Source organism: Lutra lutra, chromosome 4 (genome assembly GCF_902655055.1).
Source record: "Lutra lutra chromosome 4, mLutLut1.2, whole genome shotgun sequence".
In the NCBI taxonomy this organism is placed as follows: domain Eukaryota; kingdom Metazoa; phylum Chordata; class Mammalia; order Carnivora; family Mustelidae; genus Lutra; species Lutra lutra.
Window position 1 is genome coordinate 190,708,431 of NC_062281.1, and position 26,183 is coordinate 190,734,613.

The 26,183-nt window shown below is 46.0% G+C and overlaps 1 protein-coding gene across 3 annotated transcripts in view; it reads right to left on the reverse strand.

The window, feature by feature from the left end:
• Positions 1-25,364, reverse strand: part of UBE4B (ubiquitination factor E4B) — a 128,036-nt gene extending 102,672 nt beyond the window's left edge. For 2 of the 3 annotated variants that reach the window (XM_047724476.1, XM_047724475.1), the window contains exon 1: positions 24,630-25,364. In XM_047724476.1, the coding sequence (XP_047580432.1) occupies positions 24,630-24,653 (24 nt within the window). In that variant the 5' untranslated portion in view covers positions 24,654-25,364. The remainder of the gene's footprint in view (positions 1-24,629) is intronic. The other variant, XM_047724478.1, reaches the window with a different exon arrangement.
• Positions 25,365-26,183: the final 819 nt, after the last annotated feature.

Genomic DNA, 26,183 nt, shown 5'->3' on the forward strand with positions numbered 1-26,183 from the left:
ACATGAACACGCGTAGACAGGTCCGGGTGTGTGCACACATGTATACATGCACGTTCGTACCGAGAGCACTGAAGTGAACACGGCAAGAAGGCAACACCAAAAACTGATGCATCTGGGTGACTCGGTCAACCTTTCTGCAGATCTGAAGATTCCCGGAGTAAGAAGCTGAGGGGAAAAACGAGATCCACCAGCACGGCTCGCGCTTTCTCTAGCTGGGCTCAGCTGCACAGAGCAGGCGCGAGGCCGGAGTCTCCGGGGCTGCTGAGTGAGGACGGGGAAGGTCACGGACAGTGTGCACAAGGCACTGAGTATCACGAAGCAGAAGCCAAGGCAAAGGCGGCATCTGGATTCCAGGTTCCGGTCTCTTCCTGTGGCCCAGCCGTCCTTCCGTCCTTGGGCTCAGAAAGAAGACCTCCGCACCCTGAAAATAAATCTCATTTTCCGCTTCGGCTCGCGAGTCGTTCTATTACTTCCTGTGTGTACGCGTGACTACTTCAGCTCCCCAGGGGCGCTCTCAGTCACCTGCCTGCGCGGGAGCATCACCTCGCTTTTCTCCCGAGTGGGTTTTCAGGATTCAAATTCAGTTACACCGACTGTATGTTAACAGCACGGCAAATCATCCGAGGCAGTAATTCTGAAAATCGAGCAACATACAGACTCGTACGCCATGCACGCGCGTCACCGGACTGGAGTTTCAAGACAGGTCGGAGGAGTTCGCAGGTGACGGGGCAGAGGAGCACTGTCGAAGGCTGGGAGGCTCGATGAGAACACACGGCATTTTGGGGAATTCTGAGTTGTTTAGGGGTGAGTGTGTGCGGCCACGGCACGATACAAGGCAGGCTGAGACAAACCCGTGGTGAGGTCTGATACTATCCTGAGACTGACTCTTCCATAACGGCGAGGAAGAGACGTTGATGGATTCAAGCAGGGGAGTAACTGGGTCAGACTTTCTTTTAAAAACACATCACTCTCTGGGACGCCTGGGTGGCTCAGTTGGTTGGGCGGCTGCCTTCGGCTCAGGTCATGATCCCAGCGTCCTGGGATCGAGTCCCACATCGGGCTCCTTGCTTGGCGGCGAGCCTGCTTCTCCCTCTGCCTCTGCCTGCCACTCTGTCCGCCTGTGCTCACTCTCGCTTCTCTATGACAAATAAATAAATAAAATCTTAAAAAAAAAAAAAAAAAAACATCACTCTGGGGGCGCCTGGGTGGCTCAGTGGGTTAAGCCGCTGCCTTCGGCTCAGGTCATGATCTCAGGGTCCTGGGATCGAGCCCCACATCGGGCTCTCTGCTCAGCAGGGAGCCTGCTTCCTCCTCTCTCTCTGCCTGCCTCTCTGCCTGCTTGTGATCTCTCTCTCTGTCAAATAAATAAATAAATAATAAAAATCAAAAAAAAAAAAAATCACTCTGTCTACTATGTGGAGAACGGATCGGAGTGGGACAAAGCAAGCCTGGGTGACGGGGACCGTGGCAGGGACAGTTCCAGGGATATTTCATGTGTTCAATCAGCAGAACTGGGTCATTATTTGCGAGTGACATGTGAGGAAGAACGGAGTCTAGATTTCAGGCCTAAACAGATGGTACCATTCCCTAAAACTGAGAATACAAAAGGACATTTTGAGAAGAGAAGGTGAGTTCCGACTGCACTCTGCGCTGAGGTGCCTGGAAAAACGCCCAGACAGAATACTACCCTACGGGCAGCTGACCCGGGTAGGTACGGATGGACGGACGGACATGGGTATGGATATGGTTTCCATTTCCTTGTTCTAGCAACTAGATTCAGGATTAACAACACATAAGACATATTTTCAATTTATCTTAAAATCAAACAGACAAGGACATTAGGACAGAAGTAAAATGAAGACACAAAAAATAACACTAAGCCAGAAGAGAGGTTCACGTTACACGTTACACGCATGTATCAACACAGTGTGTGACTGAAAACACAAACCACATACCCACAGAGGCTTCCTGCCACAGGACGATTCAGAGAAAGCAATTTTAGAGGGGCCCCCATGAGGAGACCCACACATCACCCTTGCTGCTGTGGACTGATTTAAGATAGAGTACCAAGGGCAGGTTCAAAACTGGAGGGTCAGGAGGGCCTCCGGTTTTCATTAGCTTTTCAAAGGAGTCCCTTTCTAGAAAAGATTAAAAACTACTCTCTCAGGGCATGCATGGGCTGCATAGTCTTCATTCAATCCGCTGTTAAAACATGCCCCCAGCATTACTCTCCATAAGCACTGAGCCACTGAGGGGAGGTTTAGTGGCTTTCCAGTGGCCCCCCCTCCCGCGCCCTGCAAGCAGAGCCATGCAAGGAAGCACGGCATGTTGAAAAGCCATGTTCTGTCCACCACGCTGGGGAAGCTGGAAATCTGTGTGCACATCTCAAGCAGGGGACAGGACCGGCAAGGGGACCAGAGGGTCATCAGTAAGTACTCAGCAGGTACTCAGTACAGTAGGTACTGGCAGAAACTCTAGGTACCAAGAGGGCAGAACTTGGCTACCTCCTGAACACTCAGAACTAAGCATGGACCACAGAGCCCAGAGAATAAATAAAACGAATGCACCCAAACAGGCTAGTCATTCATTCATTCAACAAATGCACCTGGAAGGTAGGAAACAAAAGGAGAACCAAGAACAGAGTCCTGAGAAACATCCTTTAGGGTGTATTGGGAAAGAGCAGTCTGCGATGGACACAGCAAAGTAAGAAAGCCATATACCCATGGCATCCAGAAGACGCTTGCCAAAAAAACATGATCACCAGGGTCAAAGAGATCAACAGGCCAAAGAGAGGTTAAAGGACATGTTCTGAGAAGTGCCCAGGGTCCGGCAATCTTAGTGAGGGCAGTATGGATGCAGCAATGAAGGGGAAATTGTGCAAACAAGCACATGGAGGAAAGGCTCTGGAAAATGAGGGGGCCGGGAGATCCACTCTTGTAAGGGTCTGGTCTGTGAAAGGGGAAGACAGGGATAAAGCAATAGCAAGAGGAGAGGACAGGACCAGAGGGGGCATCCTGCTGTTTTTACCACCAGTGTGAGCTGGAGAGCTTCTGAATCAAAAGGGATAGAGAAGGAAGACAGAAGACTGAATGATTACCCAGAAAGCCAGGCACAGGGCAAAACAGGACAGAAAAGAACACCGATGAAGATGCTGTGCTACACAGAAAACACAAAAATCCAGCACTCAGGGATGCCTGGATGGCTCAGTGGGTCAAGCCTCTGCCTTCGGCTCAGGTCATGATCTCAGGGTCCTGGGATCGAGCCCCTCATCGGGCTCTCTGCTCATCGGGGAGCCTGCTTCCCCCTTTCTTCTGCCTGCCTACTTGTGATCTCTCTGTGTCAAATAAATAAAATCTTTTTTAAAAAAATCCAGCACTTAGAACAGGGGTTGGCACCCCATAAATACTTCTGCTCTACCACTACCACAGTTATTATTTTTATCAGTAAGAGGCAGGTTTCATGACCTGAACATGGAAAGTAGTGGGAACGAAGGAGGGAGGTAAAAGGAACAGGGAAAAAGTGCCTGACTACTACGATTTCTTTGGAAAGCAGAAGACAATGTCACCTAGTGGGAATGTGGAGGGGCTGTCCCTTCAGCAAAGGGGTGGGGGAGGTGGGTACTTCTAATACTTCTGGAGGGCAGTAGACCAGTCTGGAGGGCAGTGGAAGGGCAAAGACACATCCCTCGTGTCTTCCTAGGTAACTCTGGCTGCTTAGGACTGCGTTTTGCTCAAGCAAGACCCCTGTTTTCTGGACATCGGGCAGGCAGGGAGAGCTCAACCGGCCCTGGGCCTGTGACTGAGCATCGCCCTCCCTGTGCACATATAAAGTGAGAACCCTGACCATACCGTCCCTTCCTGAGGTCACACAGTTGTCACCCATGTGAAGTGTTTAGCTCATCCGAAGTGCTGGACACCTTAGCTGTTACTGCTGTCATTATCATCATTTCTGGCATGCCAAAAAAGCCAAAACATGTTTTTCAAGAAAAGATCAAGAAAAAAAAAAGGTAATTTGTTATAGTAAGTGCTGGATTAGAAAAGATTAGTAAATGGTTTAAAAGAAGGAAAAAGAAACCAAGTGACAGAGCAAAGTCTGTCATTCTGCAATTACCGTACAAAGAAAAGTAGCCACTGACACCTGCGCCCACTGACACTACACTTCCCTTCCCATTATTTTTCTTCACATGTCCTCACAGCCTATTTCTTACCCTAACCCTGACCGAGACTCAGATGGAGCCCCCTCACGTGCAGCACTAGGCCCACGTCGCGGCAGCTTCAGAAAAGGACGATGGATCACAGAGGTGACCTCAAAAACACCAGCCCTCTAAAACACTACCCACCCTCTCGACACTGAGGTAGTAGCCCTACTGATCTTCTAGAAGGTAATCTGGCTACATTCTAGAAAAGTCCTTAAAGATGACCACACCCTCGGATCCAGAAACCTTAGGGTTTCTAGACTTAGGGATTCTAGAAACCTTAGGGAAATTACCAGAAAATCAGAGGCACCTGGATGGCTCTATCCGTTGAGCAGCTGACTCCTGGTTTTGGCTCAGGTCATGATCAGGGTCCTGGGACGGAGCCCCGCATGCTCAGCGGGGCGTCTGCTTGAGATTCTCTCCCTCTCCCCCGCCCCTCCCCACAACACGTGCTCTCGCACATGGGCACCTCCTCTAATAATAAGTAGTCTTAAAAAAGAAAAAAAAGTCAGACAAAGACTCATATACAAAGCTTCATCACAGTCAGATATATTTAAAAAGAAGGGCTCCTGGCTGGCTCAGCTGGTAGAGCAAGTGACTCTTGATCTCAGGGTGGTGAGTTTGAGCTCCACGCTGGGAGTAGAGTTTACTTAAAAAAATAAAAAAATAAAAATGAAAAAAAATTTTTTTAAAGTTCAAAACTAAAGAAATAACATTTAAAAACATATATATATTAAAAAGGAAAAACTGGGGCATGTAGGTGGTTCAGTTGGTTAAACATCTGCCTTCAGCTCAGGTCATGATCCCAGGGTCATGGGATTGAGCCCTGAGTAGGGCCCCCTGCTCAGCGGGGAACCTGCCTCTCCCCCACCCTCTGCCCCTCTCTTCCCCAATCATGCTCTCTTGTATGCTTTCTTTCATTTATCAGAGAGAACACACGAGAGAGAGAAAAAGAGAGAATGCGCAGGAGCAGGGGCAGAGGGAGGGGGAGAAGCAGGTTCCCCGCTGAGCAGGGAGCCCGATGTGGGACTCGATCCCAGACCCCTGGGATCATGACCTGAGCCGAAGGCAGAGGCTTAATTGACTGAGCCACCCAGGCACCCCAAATAAAATCTTGAAAGAAAGAAAGCCAGCTAGCCAGCCAGCCCTAACAACTACCTGAATTCCCTACATTTAGGGAAAAGCTTAATCAGTACACCTAATGATGGAAAAACCTGCAGCCATTAAAACTGGTGTTTTAATTTGTAAGGATACAAGGAAATGCTTGTAACACAAGGTTAAGTTAAAATGCAATATATATATAGCCACACACAATATGATTCCAATGATTTGTTCACTGGTTCCACAAACTTTCACCAAGTCCCAGTGTTTTAGGCTTTGAAAATGGGCTTTGAAAATTAAAAATGGGGGCGCCTGGGTGGCTCAGTGGGTTAAAGCCTCTGCCTTCAGCTCAGGTCATGATCCCGGGGTCCTGGGATCAAGCCCCGCGTCGGGCTCTCTCTGCTCGGCAGGGAGCCTGCTTCCTCCTCTCTCTCTGCCTGCCTCTCTGCCTACTTGTGATCTCTGTCTGTCAAATAAATAAATAAAATCTTTAAAAAAAAAGAAAAAGAAAAGAAAATTAAAAATGAATGTGACTTGTTCTGTGCTGTCAATCTAGCAGGGGAAACAGACACAAAAGCAGACTGCTCTAATGCAATATGGTAAGAGCAGAAGCCAAACCAGAGTGGGGGTCTGCGGGAATGTGGGGTGTTGAGGGAAAGAAAGGCTCCAGGGGAAGGTGACAAGGCAGCTGAGGGCAAGCTTGTCATGCTCAGGGAGGGAGGGCTTCAGGAAGAGCGGAGATACAGGAGTAAGGAACAGTAGGGTACCTCATATATACACAGTGACAAAAGAGAGACAAGAGGCCCATAATTTTGGAGTCACTTGTGCTAAGCCCAGTATCAGCAAACCAAGACTTAACACCTCACCTAACAGTTTCAACCTCTGCTGGGAGCGTAATCTTAAACCAGTCAATCTGGAATTTCCTGACAGCACTAGGGAGGTGATCTGCCTGACAGACCCTTTCTGGCCCCCACAGAAGGATGAGGTGCTCTACTCTTTCCTTGTTCCTAAACCCCTTCTGCCCATAAAAGTTTGCCATTTTGTTTGGCTCTTGGGAACTCCTTTCAATTTGCTAGATGGCATGCTGCCCCATTCATGATTCATTGAATAAAGCCAACCTGATCTTTAAACTTACTCCACTGAATTTTGTTTTTTGACAACAGAGAAAATAATGGAACGCCAAAAAATAAAAGCCTAAAAAAAACTAACAGTGATTATCTCTGGATAACAGGATTACAGGTAATTCTTGCTTTTGCCTTAATTCTTAATTTGGAAATCTTCTTATGAAGAATCATACAGAATTCAGTGTATCTATGCTACCAAATCTGTAATAAAAGAAATCAATTTGAATGAAGGTAGGCAGGCTACAAAGATTTCTAAAATCTTTTCAAGTTCTAAAACTCCGTGATTCTAAGAGAAAGAAAGGACATTAGAAGATTTAGCTTGGAAAAAAAGAAATCCTAACCTAGAAAAAGAATTGGTATCCTTGGAAAGTGTGATTTGGAACAAAGATTTTCTTTTTACCTTCTGTGTCCTATTTTCCTTCTTATTTTTGCCTCCTAATACGATGAACCTAAAGTACATTTCCTGGTAGAATGCAGAGTACTCTAATCCTGCCTCCACTAGCATGAAAGGGAGACATCAGAACAGAGGAACCGGCTACTGGTTGTCATCAAGTAACCATGCACTGTGAGTGTTGACACACAAGAATCTGACAGCCTCGACCCCCTTGCCCTCGTTGACAAATGAAGGACCAAGCCCTCCAGTCAGCTGAGAACTGCCACAGGGCACATCAGGGCACAGTGGAAAGAGAAGAACACAGGAGCACTGTCCCTTCTGCAACCCTCATTTTCCAATCATCTGCCTCCCTTTCCAGATTACTCACCCAGCTCAAAACAACGCTGACTCGAAGTGACAAAGAGCCTGATTTCTTCTCCAAAGGATATTATGACCATGTCCGGGCCTGACCCCCAAGTCACAACATTTATAAAGCAACTAATGCTTTGACCCAAATGCTTCCCACCACCCCTGAAGTGTCACAGAAGACAGGGGGACTCTGGAGGCTCCTGTCTCATTCTCCCTCTCAGAAGAGTTCTAGTTTGGATGTGAGCATTTCACGGTCACCCTATATCCATCTGCCAGTGCCCCCGTCCTCCAGCGCCTCTCTCTACCCCCATGCCCTCAGCTCCTGGCCATGCTTCCCTTCCCTGAGAAAGGAGAGCAGCCAAGGCAGGTTACCTTACTTCCTCCACAAGCCCTATTCTAGTATAGCCCTATATTCTCTCAAAAATAAAATAAAAAATTCTTACAAAGGCCAAGTTCTAGCAATTACTAGCCAACTACACAACTTTCAAACTTGTCATCTTTTGAACTCCTACTGCCTTGGCTGCAACAGAGCCAAAGAAATGGTTCTATTGTCATCAGAAACAAGTCTGTGAACTGCTATTTTCTTAGAGAGCCAACAAGGCTGTGGTCCTTAGAATTCCCCCATGTAACCCAGTGATTCTATTTTTCCCATTACAAGGAGTTTTATAAACTGCAACAATTACTTACCCCAATACTTTCTGCCTGATCAGTAACATGGAAAACAGTAAGTGGGCCCAACCACAGTCTGCCAGTGGGCAAGGGCTAAGAACCAAAGGCATAACCCGCCTAGTCACCAAAGGTGCTTTCTTGAGTCACCTGTAATGCTTAGTTAGTTATTCTAATTAGTTCAAATTAGAATAATAAATAGCTTATAAGAATAAAGACTTATTCTAGACTCTTTATCAACATCTGCCATTACAGCAACCTTTTTTAAAAGAGCATTCCACTGGGGCGCCTGGGTGGCTCAGTGGTTTAAAGCCTCTGCCTTCAGCTCAGGTAATGGTCTCAGGGTCCTGGGATCGAGCCCCGCATCGGGCTCTCTGCTCAGCAGGGAGTCTGCTTCCTCCTCTCTCTCTGCCTACTTGTGATCTCTGTCTGTCAAATAAATAAATAAAATTTAAAAAAAAAAAAAAAGCATTCCACTTACAGGTGAGACGAGGGGCCAAGCAGCGGACGACTGAATTGTCGCCATGTGGCACCATCTTCACAAAGTCTTCTACACGACACGCTCTCATGGGGCCAGCTCCGGTCACAACCCCAGCTGTACCCCTTTCTCACTGTGTTACCTCTCTGAGCCTTCCCCATTTAGAAGGCGATGACATAAACATCCCTTATCTAGCAAGAAGTCATCAGAGATAAAGGGAACGGAACCTACTACCTGAATTTTTATCCGTCTACAGTCTGTCTCCCCCAAGCACAATGTAAGCTCCAAGAGGTCAGAGGCCTGAGGTACTACATTCATGGCCAACTCCCCACTAACTAATACGATGCCCAGTGCAGACGGCCACAGTAAATATTTGTTGGACAAATGACAAGTGTCTACCCGACACACAATAAACAGTCATTACTTTTCTTCGTAACTTCAGCCTATAAGTTTTCTCATCCTTTTGCTCTTTCCCATCTTTAAGCCCAGACATTGTTTTCCTTGGGCTCAGGGCTCTGTCTCACCCAAGCAGTAGGAATATGGAGCACAGCTACTAAAAATTAGCATCGGACCTGTTGACCGACTACGAAACTGGCAGGAGAAACTACTAGAAGCAGGAACCTAAGTCCGCCAACATCCTAAGTCCACAGAGACAAATCCTGAGAACTGATTTCATTACACCTGGTTTTTGAAAAAATGATTCTTGCAACTACAATTTTATGTCCTCACCAAAAATATCCCAACTGATAGAGATGATGTGGGTAACCCCATTCTCATCTTTAGTCCCAACTGGTTAGAGACAAGATGACAAGCCCAAGCAGCGGCTACTTCTGGCACATTCCATAAAATGCATTCTGGTCACTTAAAAGGGACCAAGTGGAACTGATAGCATTAAATATTTCTAAAGAATTTTTTTAAACCCAGGTATACGGAAAGTGTCTTAAATTCACCCACAAAATAATTATTGCTGAGACCCAAGGGTACACTCTTCTGCAGGAAGGTTCACACATTTCCTGGGATCCACTACACCAAAGCTCTGCATTCCCGCCCAGTCTGAACACTCAAAGCCAATATTCTAGCAGATCTAGTCGACAGTGTGCAGTGCGCTCTTTCAGGGAGAGAGAATGCCCCTCTGGGCGCTGTGTGCCCATCAAGTTCTTGGTGTGAATACAGGTTTCCTTCCTAATGTGAACTGTCAAGTTTAACTTCCTCCTGCAGGTTCTGCATCATCACTCGGACAAAGCCAACAGGCCCTTCTAAAAATCAGAAATGGTGGGGCGCCTGGCTGGCTCAGTCTGCAGCATACAACTCTTGATCTCAGGGTCATGAGTTCAAGCCCTACATCGGGTGTAGAGCCTACTTAAAAAAAATTTTTTTAGGGGCACCTGGGTGGCTCAGTCGGTTAAGCGTCTGCTTTCGGCTCAGGTCATGATCCCAGGGTCCTGGGATTGAGCCCCACGTAGGGCTCCCTGCTCAGTGGGGAGTCTGCTTCTCCCTCTCCCTGTGCCCCTCTCCTCTGCAACTGCACACACTTTCTCATTCTAATCTTTAAAAAAATAATCTTTAAAAAGATGTTTTTAAAATGTTTTTATATAAGTAAATAAAATCAGCAATGGCCACATTTTCACACAACCATCTCATTCCAGGATGGGTGAATGTGCTTACTATAGGCGATTAACAGAGGAAAGGATGACAAGCACTTCTTCCACTCGGCATTCGCTGCAGTTCTCCCTATCACAAGCCATTGTAGTCACACCATCTCAAGGCAAAAGACTGCTTTACTCCCATTTCCCTGGGCCATAAATCCGCAAACTTTTTTGAGCGTGAGGACGTCTGAACAAAGTAAACATGAATGAACAAGCACAGCCCTCGCAGATGACCACCTCATCTGCCCCAAACTGTCCTTGAGGGAAAAAAATGTGGCCCTTCTTTCGATGAAACTCCGCAGAAATGATATCAGGTCAGTACCTATCCTAAGTAGAAGATTAACTAATACAAAGGTAAAAGGTTCATTCATTCATTAATATTCATCAAACACAAAGGTATGCATGCTGTCACTTGTCAGCATCCTAAAACAAAACATGGAAAACAACAGAACATCTACTTTACATAACTGGCCTCTGAAACGCAACAGGGCTACAATTTTTTTAACTGGTCCACGAAATAATGACTGCTGAAACCAACGTGTTAATTCCTCTGGCAGATCTATATACAATATGGAAAAAGCAGTTGGGGTTTTTTTGTTTTTTTGGTTTTTTTATTTTTAGCATATTTTCCCTTGATCTCACCTCAAAAAAAAATTTTTTTTCTGGTTTTTCATATCTCTCAATACCCTAAACATGATAATTTAATGAGTAAATCAGATCATAAACAGAAAGTTCTACTGAGTAGATAGATTATAAAGGTTGCCAGGTATTTTTAAAATTTCCATCAATTTTAAATTCTTTCTTAGAAATAAGTTTCCCCTACTAGGACATACATATATACAATATTGTCCAGCTCGAATATTAAATGTACTTTATTCCTTTTGAAAATTGGTCACCAGTACATGATTATTTTTGGTCAGTCTTAATACCTGATCGGCCAACACAGATAAATATTTACAGAGAAACACTAAAACTTTAAAAAACCAGTCTCTGGAGGACATTTTTTAATTTATAATTTTTAAAATGTTAAAACCAACAGGAGTGGCAGTTTTACTTTTTTTCCTTTTCTCTTTAAGTAGGCTCCACAGCCAATGTGGGGCTTGAACTCACGACCCTGAGACCAAGAGGCCCACGCTTTTCTGACTGAGCCAGCGAGGTGCCCCACATGAGTAACAGCTTTAAATACAACAATCCATATTTCACAAAAAGAAGGAAGTGTTTTACTGTGAAAGCATGATCAAGATACATACCGCACTGGGTAAAATACTAAAGAAGTCCTATTGAGATTGGAGAGATAAGATGTAGAACATGAAAAGATAACACAAAAGTAAATGCCTCTGTGTCAAAAACCCTCATTTAAAAAAAAAAAAAAAATGAATCCACTGGTTGAAGTGAAGTAAGTTATCCAAAGATGCCGTATCACACAGAAGTAGAAAATTATTAAAGATCTCAAGAAACTCTATTAATGACATGGCATCACAGTCAGACACACACTGACATTTTCTGCATAAGAACATGAACATCTCTCTTCGGTCAATTTTCGTATGGTTTCCTATAATCTTGGAATCTGGGCAAACTCTTCTCAGACGTTTATCCACCTGCACAGAGAAAGTCAAGAGACAAAGCAGGCCCGGCTACAGAACTGGCGGGACCTGGCACCAAATGAAAATGCAGGGCCTCCTGCTAAAGATTTATTAAGAATTCCAAGACATCAACAACAGGGCACTGAACCACGTGTGCATTAAACCATCTGACTGCAGGTCACATGCCCGGAACGCCAGCCCTGGTGACGAGTACAGACACGGGTCTAACAGAAGACCCTGACCTGATACGCTTCTAGAAGAACGCCTGGTAGGTGACAGGTGTTCACTGTGCTCTGCTTGGAAGCCAGGAGCTCAGCTCCCCAAAGACCCATAAAAGCAAAGTACTACTTTATCTGCTCAGAAAATTGGACTAATTAAATTACAACACTAGTACACATCTAGAGTTTACACCAAACACTGACAGGGAACAAAGAAACAGTGTGCACTAAATACATTTCACAATGTTTAATTAGAAAGCTAAGTAAGTCAAGGCCCAGCACTTCTTAATACTACGCCCCCAAAAGATACCTCTCGTCCCAGCCAGACTATTGTCTTCAGAGAACAGGACAAGATGCTCAGGATGGAGCGGCTGGTGAGCAGTTAACCCCACGACCTCCAGTTCAGAGATCCACCCCCACTTCCCGGCACTGCAGGACCAGCAGGCCCTTCAGAAGACTCAGTCCTCTGGTTTAGGGAGACTGGGTCACTCTGGGTATTATTTTTTAGGTCCGATAGGTGACATCGCTTCTGGGACTCCTCAGGTCCTGTCTGCACGGCTCCCCCCCCTTTCAAACCTCCTGGCTCCACTCTTATCCGCTAGTTCCTTCAGGCCACCCGATCACTCCTGATTTTAGAAAAAGGCAGAGGGGAGGCAGGGCGCCTGGGTGGCTCAGTCAGTTAAGCGTCTGCCTTCATCTCAGGTCATGATCCCGGGGTCCTAGGATCGAGCCCCACGTCAGGCTCTCTGCTCAATGGGGAGCCTGCTTCTCCCTCTCCCTCTGCTGCCACTCTGCCTGCTTGTCAAATAAATAAATAATTAAATAAATAATATATTTAAAAAGTGGGGGGAGAGCCCAGTATGGCTGAATACTGGGTGAGAAGAGAAGTTTAAGGAATCGAGAGGGAAAATTCCGACCCAGCCTTCCATACAAGCCAGGGCCTGTTCATTACCGTAACCTGGAAGATTCGGCCTTTTACACTCTTGGCATTATTATAGGCAAACCTCATTTTACTGCACCCTGCTTTCCTGCGCTCTGCAGATACTATGTTTTTCAAATTGAGCGTCTGTGGCAACCGTCCATCGAACAAGTCTACTGGCACCATCTTTCCAACAGCATTTGCTCACTTTGTGTCTCTGCGTCACATTCTGGTAATCTGTACAATAGTTCAAACTTTCTCATCATTATTATATTTGCTATGATGATCTGTGATCAAGGATTACGACTCACTGAAAGCTCAAATGACGGTTTGCGTGTTTTAGCAATAGTTTTAAATTAAGGTATATATATTTTATGCTATATTTATATGCCTATAGATATACATACTTTTATAAAAATATACATACTTTTAATGCTGTTGCACACTTAACGGACTACAGCGTACTGTAAACACACTTTTACATGCACTGGGAAACAAATCTGTTTGACTGGCTTTATTCTGATACGTGCTCTGTTTGGCATCGCTTACACTGCGGCGGTCTGGAATAAAACCTGCAGTATCTCCGAGATGTGCTGTGCCTGCAAGGAAGTTTCTAGATATTGTACGGGCAGCCACTAAAATTCTAATGTTGTACAATTCAATCTTACGTATGTCCCAGGAATCCAGCCTGCCAGGGCACCGCGCTGGGAAATTTACATGTCGCTGCAAGTGTTCTGAAGAACAATGTCACGAGACAGGTGTTCCTACCCCCAGTTTTACAAGCTGAGGAAACTGAGGCTCAGAAAGTACTTTGCTCGGGGTCCTCCAAATGGTTGGTTTGCTTAAAACTCACATTTATCTGACTCTAGTTACAACTGCCTACCTTTACCTAAATGATGCCCGTTAATGTTCTAACAACAAAAAACAATCATGCCTGGGTCTCTCAGTTGGTTAAGCAGCCGACTCTTGGTTCTGGCTCAAGTCATCACCTCAGGTCGTGAGATCGAGCCCCAGGCCAAGCTCCCTGCTCTGCGTGGGATTCTCTCTCCCTTTCTCTCTGCCTCTCCAGCTCATGCTTGCGCGCTCTCTCTCTCAAATTAAATAAATAAATCTTAAAACAAAACAAAAAAAACCCCTACAACAAGAACTGGGACTCACAAAAAGGCACCCTGTATTCAATTCATGCATTCAGCAAATATTTTCTATTTAAAGATTTTACTTATTTATTTGAGAGAGAGAGACAGAGCGCATGAGCAGGGGGAGGGGCAGAGGGAGAGAAAAAGCAGACTCCCCCCCCCCCCCCGCTGAGCAGGGAACCCGATGCAAGGCTTGGATCCCAGGATCCTGAGATCCAGATCTGATCTAGGAGCCGAAGTCAGACCCTTAACCAACTGAGCCACCGAGGAGCCCCTCAACAAATACTTACTGCGGGCCACCGTGCGCCAAGCCCTGTGCTACGAGCTGGGTAAGAAACAGTGAAGGAGGACGGTCAGGAGCTTGTGTTACACCAGCTGGTACGTTACACGCACAGACAATTCCAAGGCAGCGTGACTGGCATCAGGATAGGAGAAGCAATTTTAATGAAACACCTTTGCTGTTTTCTCTACTTCTCCCCCAGCCACCCGTCTCTCAGCTTCCACCCATACTGTAGTGGTTTAGGGGGTGACATCTCTGTCTGGGCCTGATACACCCTAAAACCTCTGAGATCAGCAAATACCGACCCTATCAGATTTTTTTCACCGTCTCTAATTTTTCCTCAGTGGTTCCAGTAATTCCCACAATTAACTTCAAAAGAATGAATGTTAACTGAGTTTGCTCAGAGTAAGAGATAACTGAAACACTGACCCTCACCACAGACTTTTCTCAATGTCCAAACTCCTGAGCATCTTTAAGGACTAACTCGATCCTCCTGGAGGAAACAGTCAGCATGACCTGCTCCCTCCACAGAACTAACTCCCTTCACTTAACCATCTGGGGCAGCACCTGCACTCCAGCTGCCTGTGCCTGGTCTCTCCACTGGACTATGAGTTCACTGAAGGCAAAGACCAGGTCTTACTCGTAGTACGGATGGTGTATCTCCAGCTGTGTGCCCCTCAGTACCCAGCACAGAGTAAACACCCTACCTATACTTGTTCGAAGTAAACAAACAGAATTGGTCATATTTGCCATCTACATATTTACCACTCCTTTTTTTTTAAAGGTTTTAAAAATTAACTATAATATGATCTAGTGTTCTTCTGATTATAGTTCAAAATTTCTTTGCAACTCTTCAGGCCCCAAACACCCTGCTAGGAACAATATACAAAATGTATCTCTACGCCTTTCCTTCCTACTTCAGGGGAAGAAGGGAGCAGAGGAAACACTGAGTAAGTATCTACTGCCTGAGGAAAGGCATTGATGATTGTAATAGAGAATGGTAAAAGGCAAATTTTGAAAGATGTGCTCACCAAGTACTCTCTCCCCACTTCTTTTTTTTTTTTTTAAGATTTTATTTATTTATTTGACAGAAAGAGATCACAAGTAGGCAGAGAGAGAGAGAGGGAAGCAGGCTCCCCGCCCGATGCGGAACTTGATCCCAGGACCCTGAGACTATGACCCGAGCCAAAGGCAGTGGCTCAACCCACTGAGCCACCAGGCACCCCTCTCCCCACTTCTTAAATCCACACTTCTACCGTTTTCTGAGGACTCCTTGGCCTCTCCCTGGAGCCTGTCCCTCGCTCCTCAGTTATCTATCCCCTCCTCCCATCCTCCCTTGAACCAGTTCTGGTCAGCCGTGAAACTGGCCTTGTCGAAGTCACCAACCACCTCCGCATCACCAAGCCCTATCATCAAGGTCTAGTCCTCCTCTAACTTATTTTACTGAACACTAAACAGAGTTGAACATTCCCCTCTGGCATGAAACACTTTCTTCTGGATGCCAGGACTCCATGATCTCTTGACCTTCCTCCTACCTCAGTGGCTGTCCCTCAGCAGTCCTTCTCTGGGTCCTGTTTATCTCCTCCCCACCTCTAACCGCTGCAGCGGCTCAAGACTCAGTCGCCTCACTTCCTCTCTTCTCTATTTACACTCACTTCCTATGCAATCAGTTCATTCTCATGATTTTTTAAATTTTTTTTTTGAAGATTTATTTCTGTATTTGGGAGAGAGAAAGCACAAACAGAAGGGGAAGAAGGAAAGGGAGAGAGAATCTAATCTAAGAGAGATCTCCCTGCCCAGTGTGGAGCCCAATGTGGGGCTCCATCTCATGACCCCAAGATCATGACCTGAGACGAAACCAAGAGTCAGCAACTTAACCGACTGCACCACGCAAATGCCCCCATTCTCATGATTATATATATACTGACACATCCCGATTGGTATCCCAGCCCCAACCTCCTCCTTGAGCTGCAAACCCAACACATATCAACAACCTACTTAACATCTCCATGTGGAGAATTGCTAAGCAATATAGTCATCATACGACTGAAACATAACTTAGTTTCTTCCTCCAATCTTCTTTCAATATTCCTCATTGCAGTAGGTGACAACTCCATTCTTCAAGCTGTGTAGGCTTAAACTCTTGATATGACTATGGTAGAGCCTGCTAGTTGCCTCCTTGTTACATAGTCAGCCACCATTTGGTTGGGGCCATGCGACTAAGTTCTGGCCAAGAAGGTGTAAGCAATGATGTGTGACACTTTCTGTCCTTAAGGGACAGGAACATGTCCTCCCCTCCCCTTTAGTCCCTGAGTACTGGAACACAGATGCGTGAGCAGGTGCTGGAGCCGCCATATTGGACTACAAGCAACATGCCTCACACTGGGGATGAGATCACAAAACGGAATGAGTCTGGCTCCCTAGGAATCGTGAAATTACTAAACCAGCTCTCAACCACCTACTCAGATTTTTACTTGAAAGAAAAATAAGCTTCTACCTTGTTTAAGCCATTACTGTTTTGGACGCCTAGGCTGCAGCAGCCGAGCCAGTATCTTAACAAATGCACAGAATTTGGAATCTGGAAGTAGTCAACCTAAATAGACTACAATTATGTGGCAATGGCTTGGGGGTCAGCATGGGCACAGACATTGCAGGACAGAAGGTTGATGACCCTTGTTAGGCCACAACAAAATATTTGGTAAAACCCGTGACATCTTCCAAAATTGCCTGCATGCCAACATGGCCTGTAATTCTAGGGGAACTGGTTGAACAATTCAGAATTTGGGAGCTTACTGGCTTCTTGCCACTTTTTTAAGCAAGAAGTCCCATGAGAGTGAGACAGATTCAAGCTACAACCTGCCGATTTGCATGCAGAGATAAAAGGGAATACAGGTCTGCCTAAGGCATGTCCATTGCCTACAGTCTAAACCAACTCAGAATCTGAAAATTTGGGGGCTAAAAAGGGCTGATAAAGCCAACTCCTTCCATATCCAGCAAGACAGAAGCTAGAGAAACTATTCATCCCCTGGAAGGGGATATTCTCCAATGACACGTCCCCAGAGGAAAACAGATACTGAAAAACCACCACAAAGGACAAGGGACAAGGGAGTTCCTCCAAGAGAGCAGCAGACTAAGGACTGCTAAATGAGCAGTCAGGAACTCCTACCACTGCCAAGACAGGAAGTCCCCACAACATGGCCTGGCAGGAGCTAATAATGACTAAGGACCAGCAAAGGGTCTGTACTCCCTATTCTTCCCTAGCCCAAACCGGAGTTTTAGTTCCGTTATCCTATCCTACCGAATCACAGTACAGGAGGCAGGGGACACCAGTAGGTGTCCCTACACCAGTAGGGGAACACCAGTAGGTACCTTGAATTTCAGTCTAAAGCTTCCTAGGCTGTGTATCAATCAGCCAGAGATTCTGGGCTCTGAGGCTAACTGAGGGCTGTCTCCTTTGGAAAGGTGTAGTGTGTTCTAGATTTGGGAAGAAAGGTCTGGAAAGAAAGGCCTAGACTGTCCTCCCTTTCTAACATAAGAGAACTTTTTGGCGAACATATGGCTACCCAGGAGAACCCGTACTTTTCAGCGTCTTAGCAAGGAGCTGTGGCCACATGCCTTGGGTTCTGCCTGTATTTTCATTAGCCAACGGGTGGCGAGCAGAAATGATCATGCAGCTTCCAAGTTGTGCCATTCAAGCGAAGGAATATGATGTCTCCTTCCTCTCTCCTCTCTTCCCTCCTGCTAGAATGCAAACATGTATAGCCCAAAAGATGGAAGCCATAGGTTAGGCAAGTTGGAACAACGAGACAGAAGGCACCTGGGCCCCTAATGAACACAAAGCTGCCTCAGGAGCCCCAGCCTCCTATTTAGAGAGAAATAAACCTCAATCTGGCATAAGCAGCCACGACTGCAGGTCCGCCCAGTGACATCCCAACTACTGCTATTGCCATTCTTGACTCCACTCTTACACACCACGTCCCCCACCATCCCCCGGTGCAACGGGTTCCCGCCCCTACCTGACCAGCCGCTCTCTGACCCTTTGTTACTTCTTCATGCGAACCCTGCCCTGGGACTCCTGGGACCGCCTCCTTGCTGCTTTCACTCTTTCCCCCTTTGTCTATGCACTGCACAACATAGATTCTTTTAAAACATAAATCAGAATGGGGCGCCGGGCTAGGACAGTCAGTGGAGCGTATGACTCTTGATCTTATGGTCGTGAGTTCAAGCCCTACACTGGGCATAGGGATTTAGTTTTAAAAATTTAAATAAATACAGTAAAAAAAAACCCATAAATCAGAACTTAAGAGTCATGAAGGCAGGATTTCTGCCTGAACTTTTCATTGGTATACCCTCATAGTCTAGAACAAGACTGGACATATATTTCACCAAATTTAAGATGTCAGTGATTGGCGTGCCTGGGTGGCTCAGTGGGTTAAAGCCTCTGCCTTCGGCTCAGGTCATGATCCCAAGGTCCTGGGATCGAGCCCTGCACGGGGCTCTCTGCTAGGCAGGGAGCCTGCTTCCTCCTCTCTGCCTGCTTCTCTGCCTACTTGTGATCTCTCTCTGTCAAATAAATAAAATCTTAAAAAAAAAAAAAAAAGATGTCAGTGATTATAATAAGCTGCACTGTTATTTTTTGCACTGCCAAGGAAAAAAAGTGTTGCCCATTAAACCACAACGAAATGGCTTAGCAACAGATCAGGACAGAGTTGTAAACAGTTACACCTGCCTCCCGTTGCTCTGAGATTTCTCCCTGAGGAAGGTGGAGGGTCTGTGATCTTGAGCCGCGCCGCCTAGGTAGGAAAGGCAATCCTTCCAGCTGTGTGTTCAATTTCAAAATGTCGCCCAGCTTCATAAAGGTACAGACTGCTGCCTTTCTAAAGCTCCCTAATACATTTCATTCGTGCTTTGCAATAAAAGATGGAATCATGGTCATTCCTCCAACCACAAACATTTTCTTTACTAGTATCATACTGACAGCGCTCGGCTGATCCTCCTGCATACAAAGTAACATTTGCTTTTTCATCACTGCTGATCAAGGTGTGATTTGGGGGAAGGCAACTGCAATGGCAACTAAATTTAACACCCACGGCACTGCCACTGGACTGAAGGGGCAGTAGTATAAACAGGTAGAACCAGGTGTGTACACACACAGGAAATGACAAGTGTGTCAGACCTGCCACCTGGCCAACAGTGATGATACCATTGTAACAAGCATCCCAATGTCAATAGGTGTTAAAACGCGAAGGAAAAAAAGGGGTGGGGAAGGGCATCTCACAACTGAACCCCAGTTAGAAGAACTCGGATTTTTGCCCAACGAATGACTGACTGACTCCTCCTGCTCCTGTGTCCTGGCTCAGCGGCCTCCAAGCACGCCGTGCCTCCTTGCTGTTCCCGGAGCAGACTAAGGATGCGCCCTGTTTCCTGCTATTCCTTGTACCTGGGAACACTCCTCCCCTCAGATGGCTCCCTGTTATCCCTGCATTTTCTATTCAAAAGCCACCTCCTGGGGCACGTGGGTGGCTCAGTTGGTTCAGCATCCGAATCTTGATTTCAGCTCAGGTCATGATCCCATTCTGGGATGGAGCCCTGTGCTGGGTTCCACGCTCAGAATCTGCTTGGGATTCTTTCCCTCCCTTTGCCCCTCCCCCTGCTCATGTTCCCTCTCCCTCTCTCTCTCTCCAATATATAAATACAATCTTGAAAAAAAAAAAAAGTCACCTCAGCTGACACGCAGCAAGTAAACAGCAAATACAGTTCAATGAGCTGCTGATGGGAAGACACGTCCACTTACATGTAGTCTAAACACTGTGTGAGCAAACTCAGTCTGCACCAAGCAAAGGTCTGAGACCCAAGGGCCTCTCGTCACAAGTTGTTCTGTCTTCTTACCCTACAAGAATAGGGGCCCTCATGATGAGCTCCATTTTTAGCAATAACTGGGGCTTCCACTTCCCATCTCAAAAGGAACAGTTAAAATGCTATTAACATCATAAACTTGCTTAGATTATTTGTTTTCAGGTAGTTTAGTGAAGGGATTAAGAACTCTGGAATCAAAGGCGCCTGGGCAGCTCAGTCGGTTAAGCCTCTGCCTTCAGCTCAGGTCATGATCTCAGGGTCCTGGGATTGAGTCCCCTGTCGGCTCCCCACTCAGCAGGGAGTCTGCTCCTCCCTCTCCCTCTGTGATCCCTCTTGCTCTTGCTCTCTCTCAAATAAATTGATGGAAAAAAAAAAAAAAAAGAACTCTGGAATCAAACTCTGGATTAGAATCCAGAATCCACTTCCTAGTTGTGCATCTTTTAGCAAGTTAGTTAATTTCTACCAGCCTCAATTTTCTTATCTGTAAAATGGAGTGATATTACCAACCCTGCTATTAAATGCTTAGCACATATTGAACGCTCAGTAAATGTTAGCTGGTATCATAATCATTCTCTGTCTCTTGGCTAAGGTGGATAGAAAGGGTGAAGAACGGAAGTGGGGGCTACATCCCACTTTCCTACCAGGCTACGGGAAGAAACCTAGTTATAGAGTGGCAGCAATCACCTACTGGGAAAAAAGTGAGCTTAGGTTCTGAGGCCTGTTACAAAAAAAGAAAAGGTCACAGAGATGGAGAGGTCAGAGTGGAAAGACCAGGGGTGGGGGTCTCTACGTTGGCTCCTCTTTCAATGTTTCAAAAATCTGCTTGTTCCTTGTCTGCAATTCCTCATTCTCCCTCAATCCGTTCTTCTCGCAAGCTAGAAACCAAGGAATCATCTTTTTCTCTCCTCCCCCACCCCCACCTCCTTTTCATCAACCTGATCGTTAGAAGTGGGTTAACTCAGATCCTCAGTATTTCTGCTGTCTGCCCTCCTCCATCCCCACTGCCAATGCCTTCCTTCGACTCTACTGCTCGCTTTAGAGGACAACACAAGCCCCTAATCTGTCTCCCGACCTGCAGCTGCCTTCTTCCAACCCACGTTTACACCTTGCCAGTCACCTTTTTTTTTTTTTTTTTTAATTTTGCCAGTCACCTTTCTAACCCCTTCACATTCCTCAGAGGCTTCTTAACAGTCCTACTGACAAAGTGCAAACTCCTAAGTACTTCTGAGACCCTCCAAGATCTGGTGCCTGCCTACCTGCAGCCACTCCCCTAGCAAAATCCTGCCTCCAGGCCCTCATTCTTGTGTTTTCCTGGGCTCCCCCCTCTCAGAGCCACTTCTAAGAGCCTGTCGCCTGGCGACTGCTCAGCATTACTTTTTCTTGAAAGTCTCCACTACAGCCAGCACTGCCCCACCAGGGGTCCCTTCCTGTTTTTCTTACTGTCTAGTGCATCCCTCCACAAAAGCACTTAGTACCCTACACCATAATTGTTGGACTTCCTACCTATCTCGACCTCTACCACACCTCCTGGTTAAACTACAATTTCTGTAAGAAAAAGGACTTTCTCCTAACCTACCTAACACATCACTGAGGATACACAGCATCCTTAGGGAAAAAAAAAAAAGTTTGTTGAGTGAACAATTTTGGAGGGGGCCTGGTGAAGGGTTAATACCGAAAAGACTATAAACTTGATCACATCATGAATGTATTCATGAGAAACAACACTCCTACAGAAAAACTATGTAGATCAAGCACGTTAGTAGGATATGTACATGGAAGCTGCAGTGAATTTACTGGCACTTGTTAAGCAATAAAATGTAGCAAAAAGAGTTTTTAGATCAGGCACAAGATCTAATTTTTAGATCAGGTTTGAATTCCAACTCAACCAATTCTATGCCAAATCACTATGGACAAGTCAGTTAACCTAAATCTCAGTTGCCTCATCTATAAACAAGGAAAATTCAAGGATCTTCTTGGTCACACTGTTGTATGGAATGAGACAATGGTTGTAGAGTGGCTGGCCCTGAGCAGGTTTCTGAGGCTGTTAAGAAATGCAGCTCCTGTTCCACTTAAAGAACACGGCTAAAAAGTGCAAGGTCACATATTCTGCACTTGGGAAGGAAGACTTACCACTCTTCTAAAACCTTGACCACACCCTAACTATCCCAGCCAGCCATCTTGAAGATGAACTAGGTCATAAAGAAGATTTAGCTCCCCCCCCCCAAAAAAAGGAAAAAGAAAGAAAGAAAGAAGAGGAAAGAGGAAAAAGCAAATCATTTCCATGCAATTTCATCACCACAGCTGAAAAACAGTTTAAAATACCTGTCCTGCCCTACTCATAGCATCATTTCGGTAGGGAGAACACAGGAGTAGGCCACGGACGGAATGTAATGTACATAATGAAGCCTTGGAATGTGGGTTCCTGAAAAGAATGAACTTAGTCATGGATCTGCTCCCCAGAGCAATGAACTCACTATAATGTGCCACATAAATAACAAGCACCAAGGAACTTAAAGAACTACTCTACACAAGATAAGAGAAGTGTAAGAATTTCAGGTGATCTATGAGAGGGACCCATAATCTAAAATCCTCTAAAGCTACCAGTCTGGTTTGGACCCACCTCTATTTTGCAGGGACTGTATCTGCAGACGTTTTCATTTTGTTTGAATATAAAACTCTCCCTTACCTAATTGCCTAATTTAGATGGAAAGATCACTATCTTATCTGTTTTCACACTGATATGCATTTTTGAATTTTCAGCAAGAGAAATGTCTTATTTTCTAACCAAATGAATGCCACCTACCATATCTGTGACACAGTTTCCACCAAGAGAGTCACAATACGAAGGCAAAACCTCTGGAAATGTCTTTGTTGAGAACCGTTCACTCAATCCCAGAATTAAGGAAATGAATTAAAAACAAAAACGAAAACAAACACTTAATTTGTTCTAGGTTCAGCTGAGACTGAATTACCAATTATTGAACTGTTCCTCTTTGTTCAGGCCACGTAATAGTTGAAAGTAATTTTATGTTGATCAAATATTAGTAAATTTAATTTTTCACATTGATTTCACTATTCCGTTGACCTTGAAAATCTCCTCCACAATGATTACATTTGTTCCTATACAGTCACAAAAAAGTTACAACTCCCTCCAAGACTGGTTAAAGTGAAGTGCCACAGTGTAGACTATGCAGTATCTTTAACTGGTCTCTATGCTTTATCTGTCTGACGATTTCTTGGTATGAAAAACCTCTAAACCAGCAGCAACTTCGAGAACGTTGAGAAAAATAAATAGTTTCTGGAAGCAAAGGGCTACTAAAAAACAGAAGCTCTTTGCCTTAATTTACCCATTAGAATTACTATTGAAGATGGGGGGAGCAGATTTTTTAAAATTACCTAAAACAAAGTGCCTTTAAGGGGATCTCTTGAGAATTCCTACTGGAATGAAAGAAACCGTTCAATATTCTTCTAATTTTAGTTAGATTACATTCCTGATGTATTTGAGAAAACAAAGTCCATAACACAGAATGAGCACTCCTGACTCTCCAAATAGCCAAGCATCACAACCGGCAAAATTATTTGTTTCCCCTCCCACGTGACATCTGAACTCACCACTTGCAAGTCCCATCTCTGGATAAATTTAGTCCCTCAGTAAATATATTAACTACTCTAGCTAAATCTGAAGCATGTAAGTCTTGTAGTTTAGCCGACCTGATGGATGGCTACTTTCCCAGTACTCTAGGGAAGTTTTTTAAGAACTAGTGAAAGAAATGAGGAGGTAGATGGAAGAGAGGGAAGCCAGCAGGGGGTCCTGAAAGGGAAGCTCCTCATCTGGAAAAAGGAAGGGAAAAGTGAGTAGAATCACAGAAAATTCCTTGTACCCTAATTGCCACTGTTTTCAGGACAACCTTAATAAATAATCTTTAAAATATGAAGAAAGAGATCTGTAAAACTCCTTTCAGAAATGATAATAGGGGAAGTTTACAAAGTCATTTGCTACCATTTGCTTCCTGTTCAGTGTCTGCTACAGCAAAAGACAAGTTTGAAAGGGCCAAAAACTACAAAAAGGCTGAATGAAAGAGAAGTATGCCAGGGGTCATCAGTTCTTGTTACGTTACAGATTTTAAGTGGAATTCACTAGGTTTTTGAGAAAAAATACATTTTGTTACATATCAAAGAATCTGTCTGTAGGCCACCCCCAAACACATATGTTTAATCAACTTATACAACGCAACAGCCACACATACTGGGGGTTTCAAATACTGCCTTTAAAAACATACACCCATACACTGTAATCCCACCCAAAATTATTCTTTAAATCTCTGCAGTAAGGCGTGCGTGCACGCACACACACGCGCACACACACACTTAACTTGATGTAAATCTAGCCCTTCTTGCTTAAACACCCCGAGGAAAAGAATGAACGCCTCAATATGCTCTCCTCTTCTTCAGACCCTAAAAGACTCGAAAAGAAGCAAATGGAGTTCAAAACGAAGAAAGAAGGCAAGGTAATACAGGAGAATACAACTGGAGACCCGCTCGGGGGCTCATTTTATTCCTGGAAAATGTCATCTCCATTCTTTCCCCAAACCCAAAGGCCAGGCACCACTGGCGCAATACCATCCCTGTCCAAAGCGCCAAAGAGTTGCCAACTAATCTCCCAAGGTGTCCCCCAACCTCCTCACCTCATCAGCGCTCAGCTCCTCCATCGCTTTCCTCTTAATGGTGAAAGGCGTTAGGGAGAGATCCTTCTGTTCTTGAGACCAGGGCGGGAGGAGAGTGGAAGGTGTCTATCGGGCTGTCTGGTCCCCCGAATGGGGGAGGTTTCAGAATTGCATAGTCAGAGGTTAAAAAATAAGAACACGAGAGGCACTGAACCGCCTTGGCGTCGGTCACTCCAATCGCCCCACAGACTCCTACAGCTGCTTGTGCCCCGAGCAGCTTCCTTTGGCCACCACCGCGGCTGCTCTACAGGGTTATCTTAAGGCGCCACTATTGCCCTCTGCTTCCCAGGTTACCCAGACCAGGGACTCGGGTCTCCAGCACGTCTCGTGCCCTGAGCCTGCTGTGTCTTCGTGGTGGTGGCGCGGCAGGCGCGCTTCCTCCAGCAGATCCTGTTCTCCTTCCTACCCTTTGCCCCAGGCGGGAACTGTTCGACTGCAGAGTGGATGCCCCGAGGTAAGGCGACCCCAGAACCGCCGAGGCAGAGCCCAGCACTGAAGAGGGAAGCCCCTCCCCTCCCAAAGCAGGCCGGCCACGCCCCGCCTCCACGCCGGAGCCCGGGCAGGGGGGAGGGGGAGGACGGGACTCGCGATGCTCTGGATGGAAGAGTAAATCCTCCTACCCCTCCACCCCTACTCTTACCCCCTCGCCCCACCAAGTATTATTCATCAAAACAACAGGGCGGCCATCTTTGAAAGGGATCACGTGACCCCGCCACAGAGGCGGGGCTCCTGGCCCCAGGACTAGGCAGCCAATGGGCCGCGGGCGTCGCGCCGCCGATTTCCTCTCGCCTGCGTCTCCTCCCGCCCCCGCCCCACCCCCTCCCCCGCAGCAGCGCCGCGCGGGGGAGGGGCGAGCGGGGCTGCGGGCGGGCGGGGGGCGGGGCGGCGCGGTGCCATGGCGACGGCCCGGGGGTGGCGGGCGCGGCCGGCGGGTCCAGGTAGGCTCCCGGGAGAGCCTGGCGGGGCGGGAAGCTGGGCGACTGGGGGACACCGCAGCGCCTCCGTTGTTCCCAGGCGCTTGCTTTTTGGCGACTCCACGATGCAGACCAAGTAAAGGAAAAGGGAGGACGTCTTGCTTCTGGGGCCAAGGTTCTCTAACGTTGTCCGCTTACGGCCTGAGAAACCCTTGGACACTTGTCCACGTCCGCAGAGAAAGCCCGTTTGGAGGAAAACTAAGACGAGTACAACTTCATTTTATTTGCCTTTGGGCTTTTCGAGAGTTCCTGCTTTGGCTTTTTTTTTTTTTTTTTTTAACGTGTTGCAGAATGATGGTGAAATTTGGAAGTGCAAATGATCGGGAGACCTAAAAAATGTTGGAGTATCTGCGCACGTACAAGAAAGGCTTTTCAAGCCAATGGAGAGAAATCATCCTTACCTGCTCAAGTTTTTAATTGAGATATAATTGACATAGAACATCCTGTTCGTTTTAGGTGTACAGCATAATGATTCGTGGGGTTTGGGGTTTATTCTTTCTTTTGTTTTTAAGTATTTAAATTCCAGTTAGTAAAAATAAAT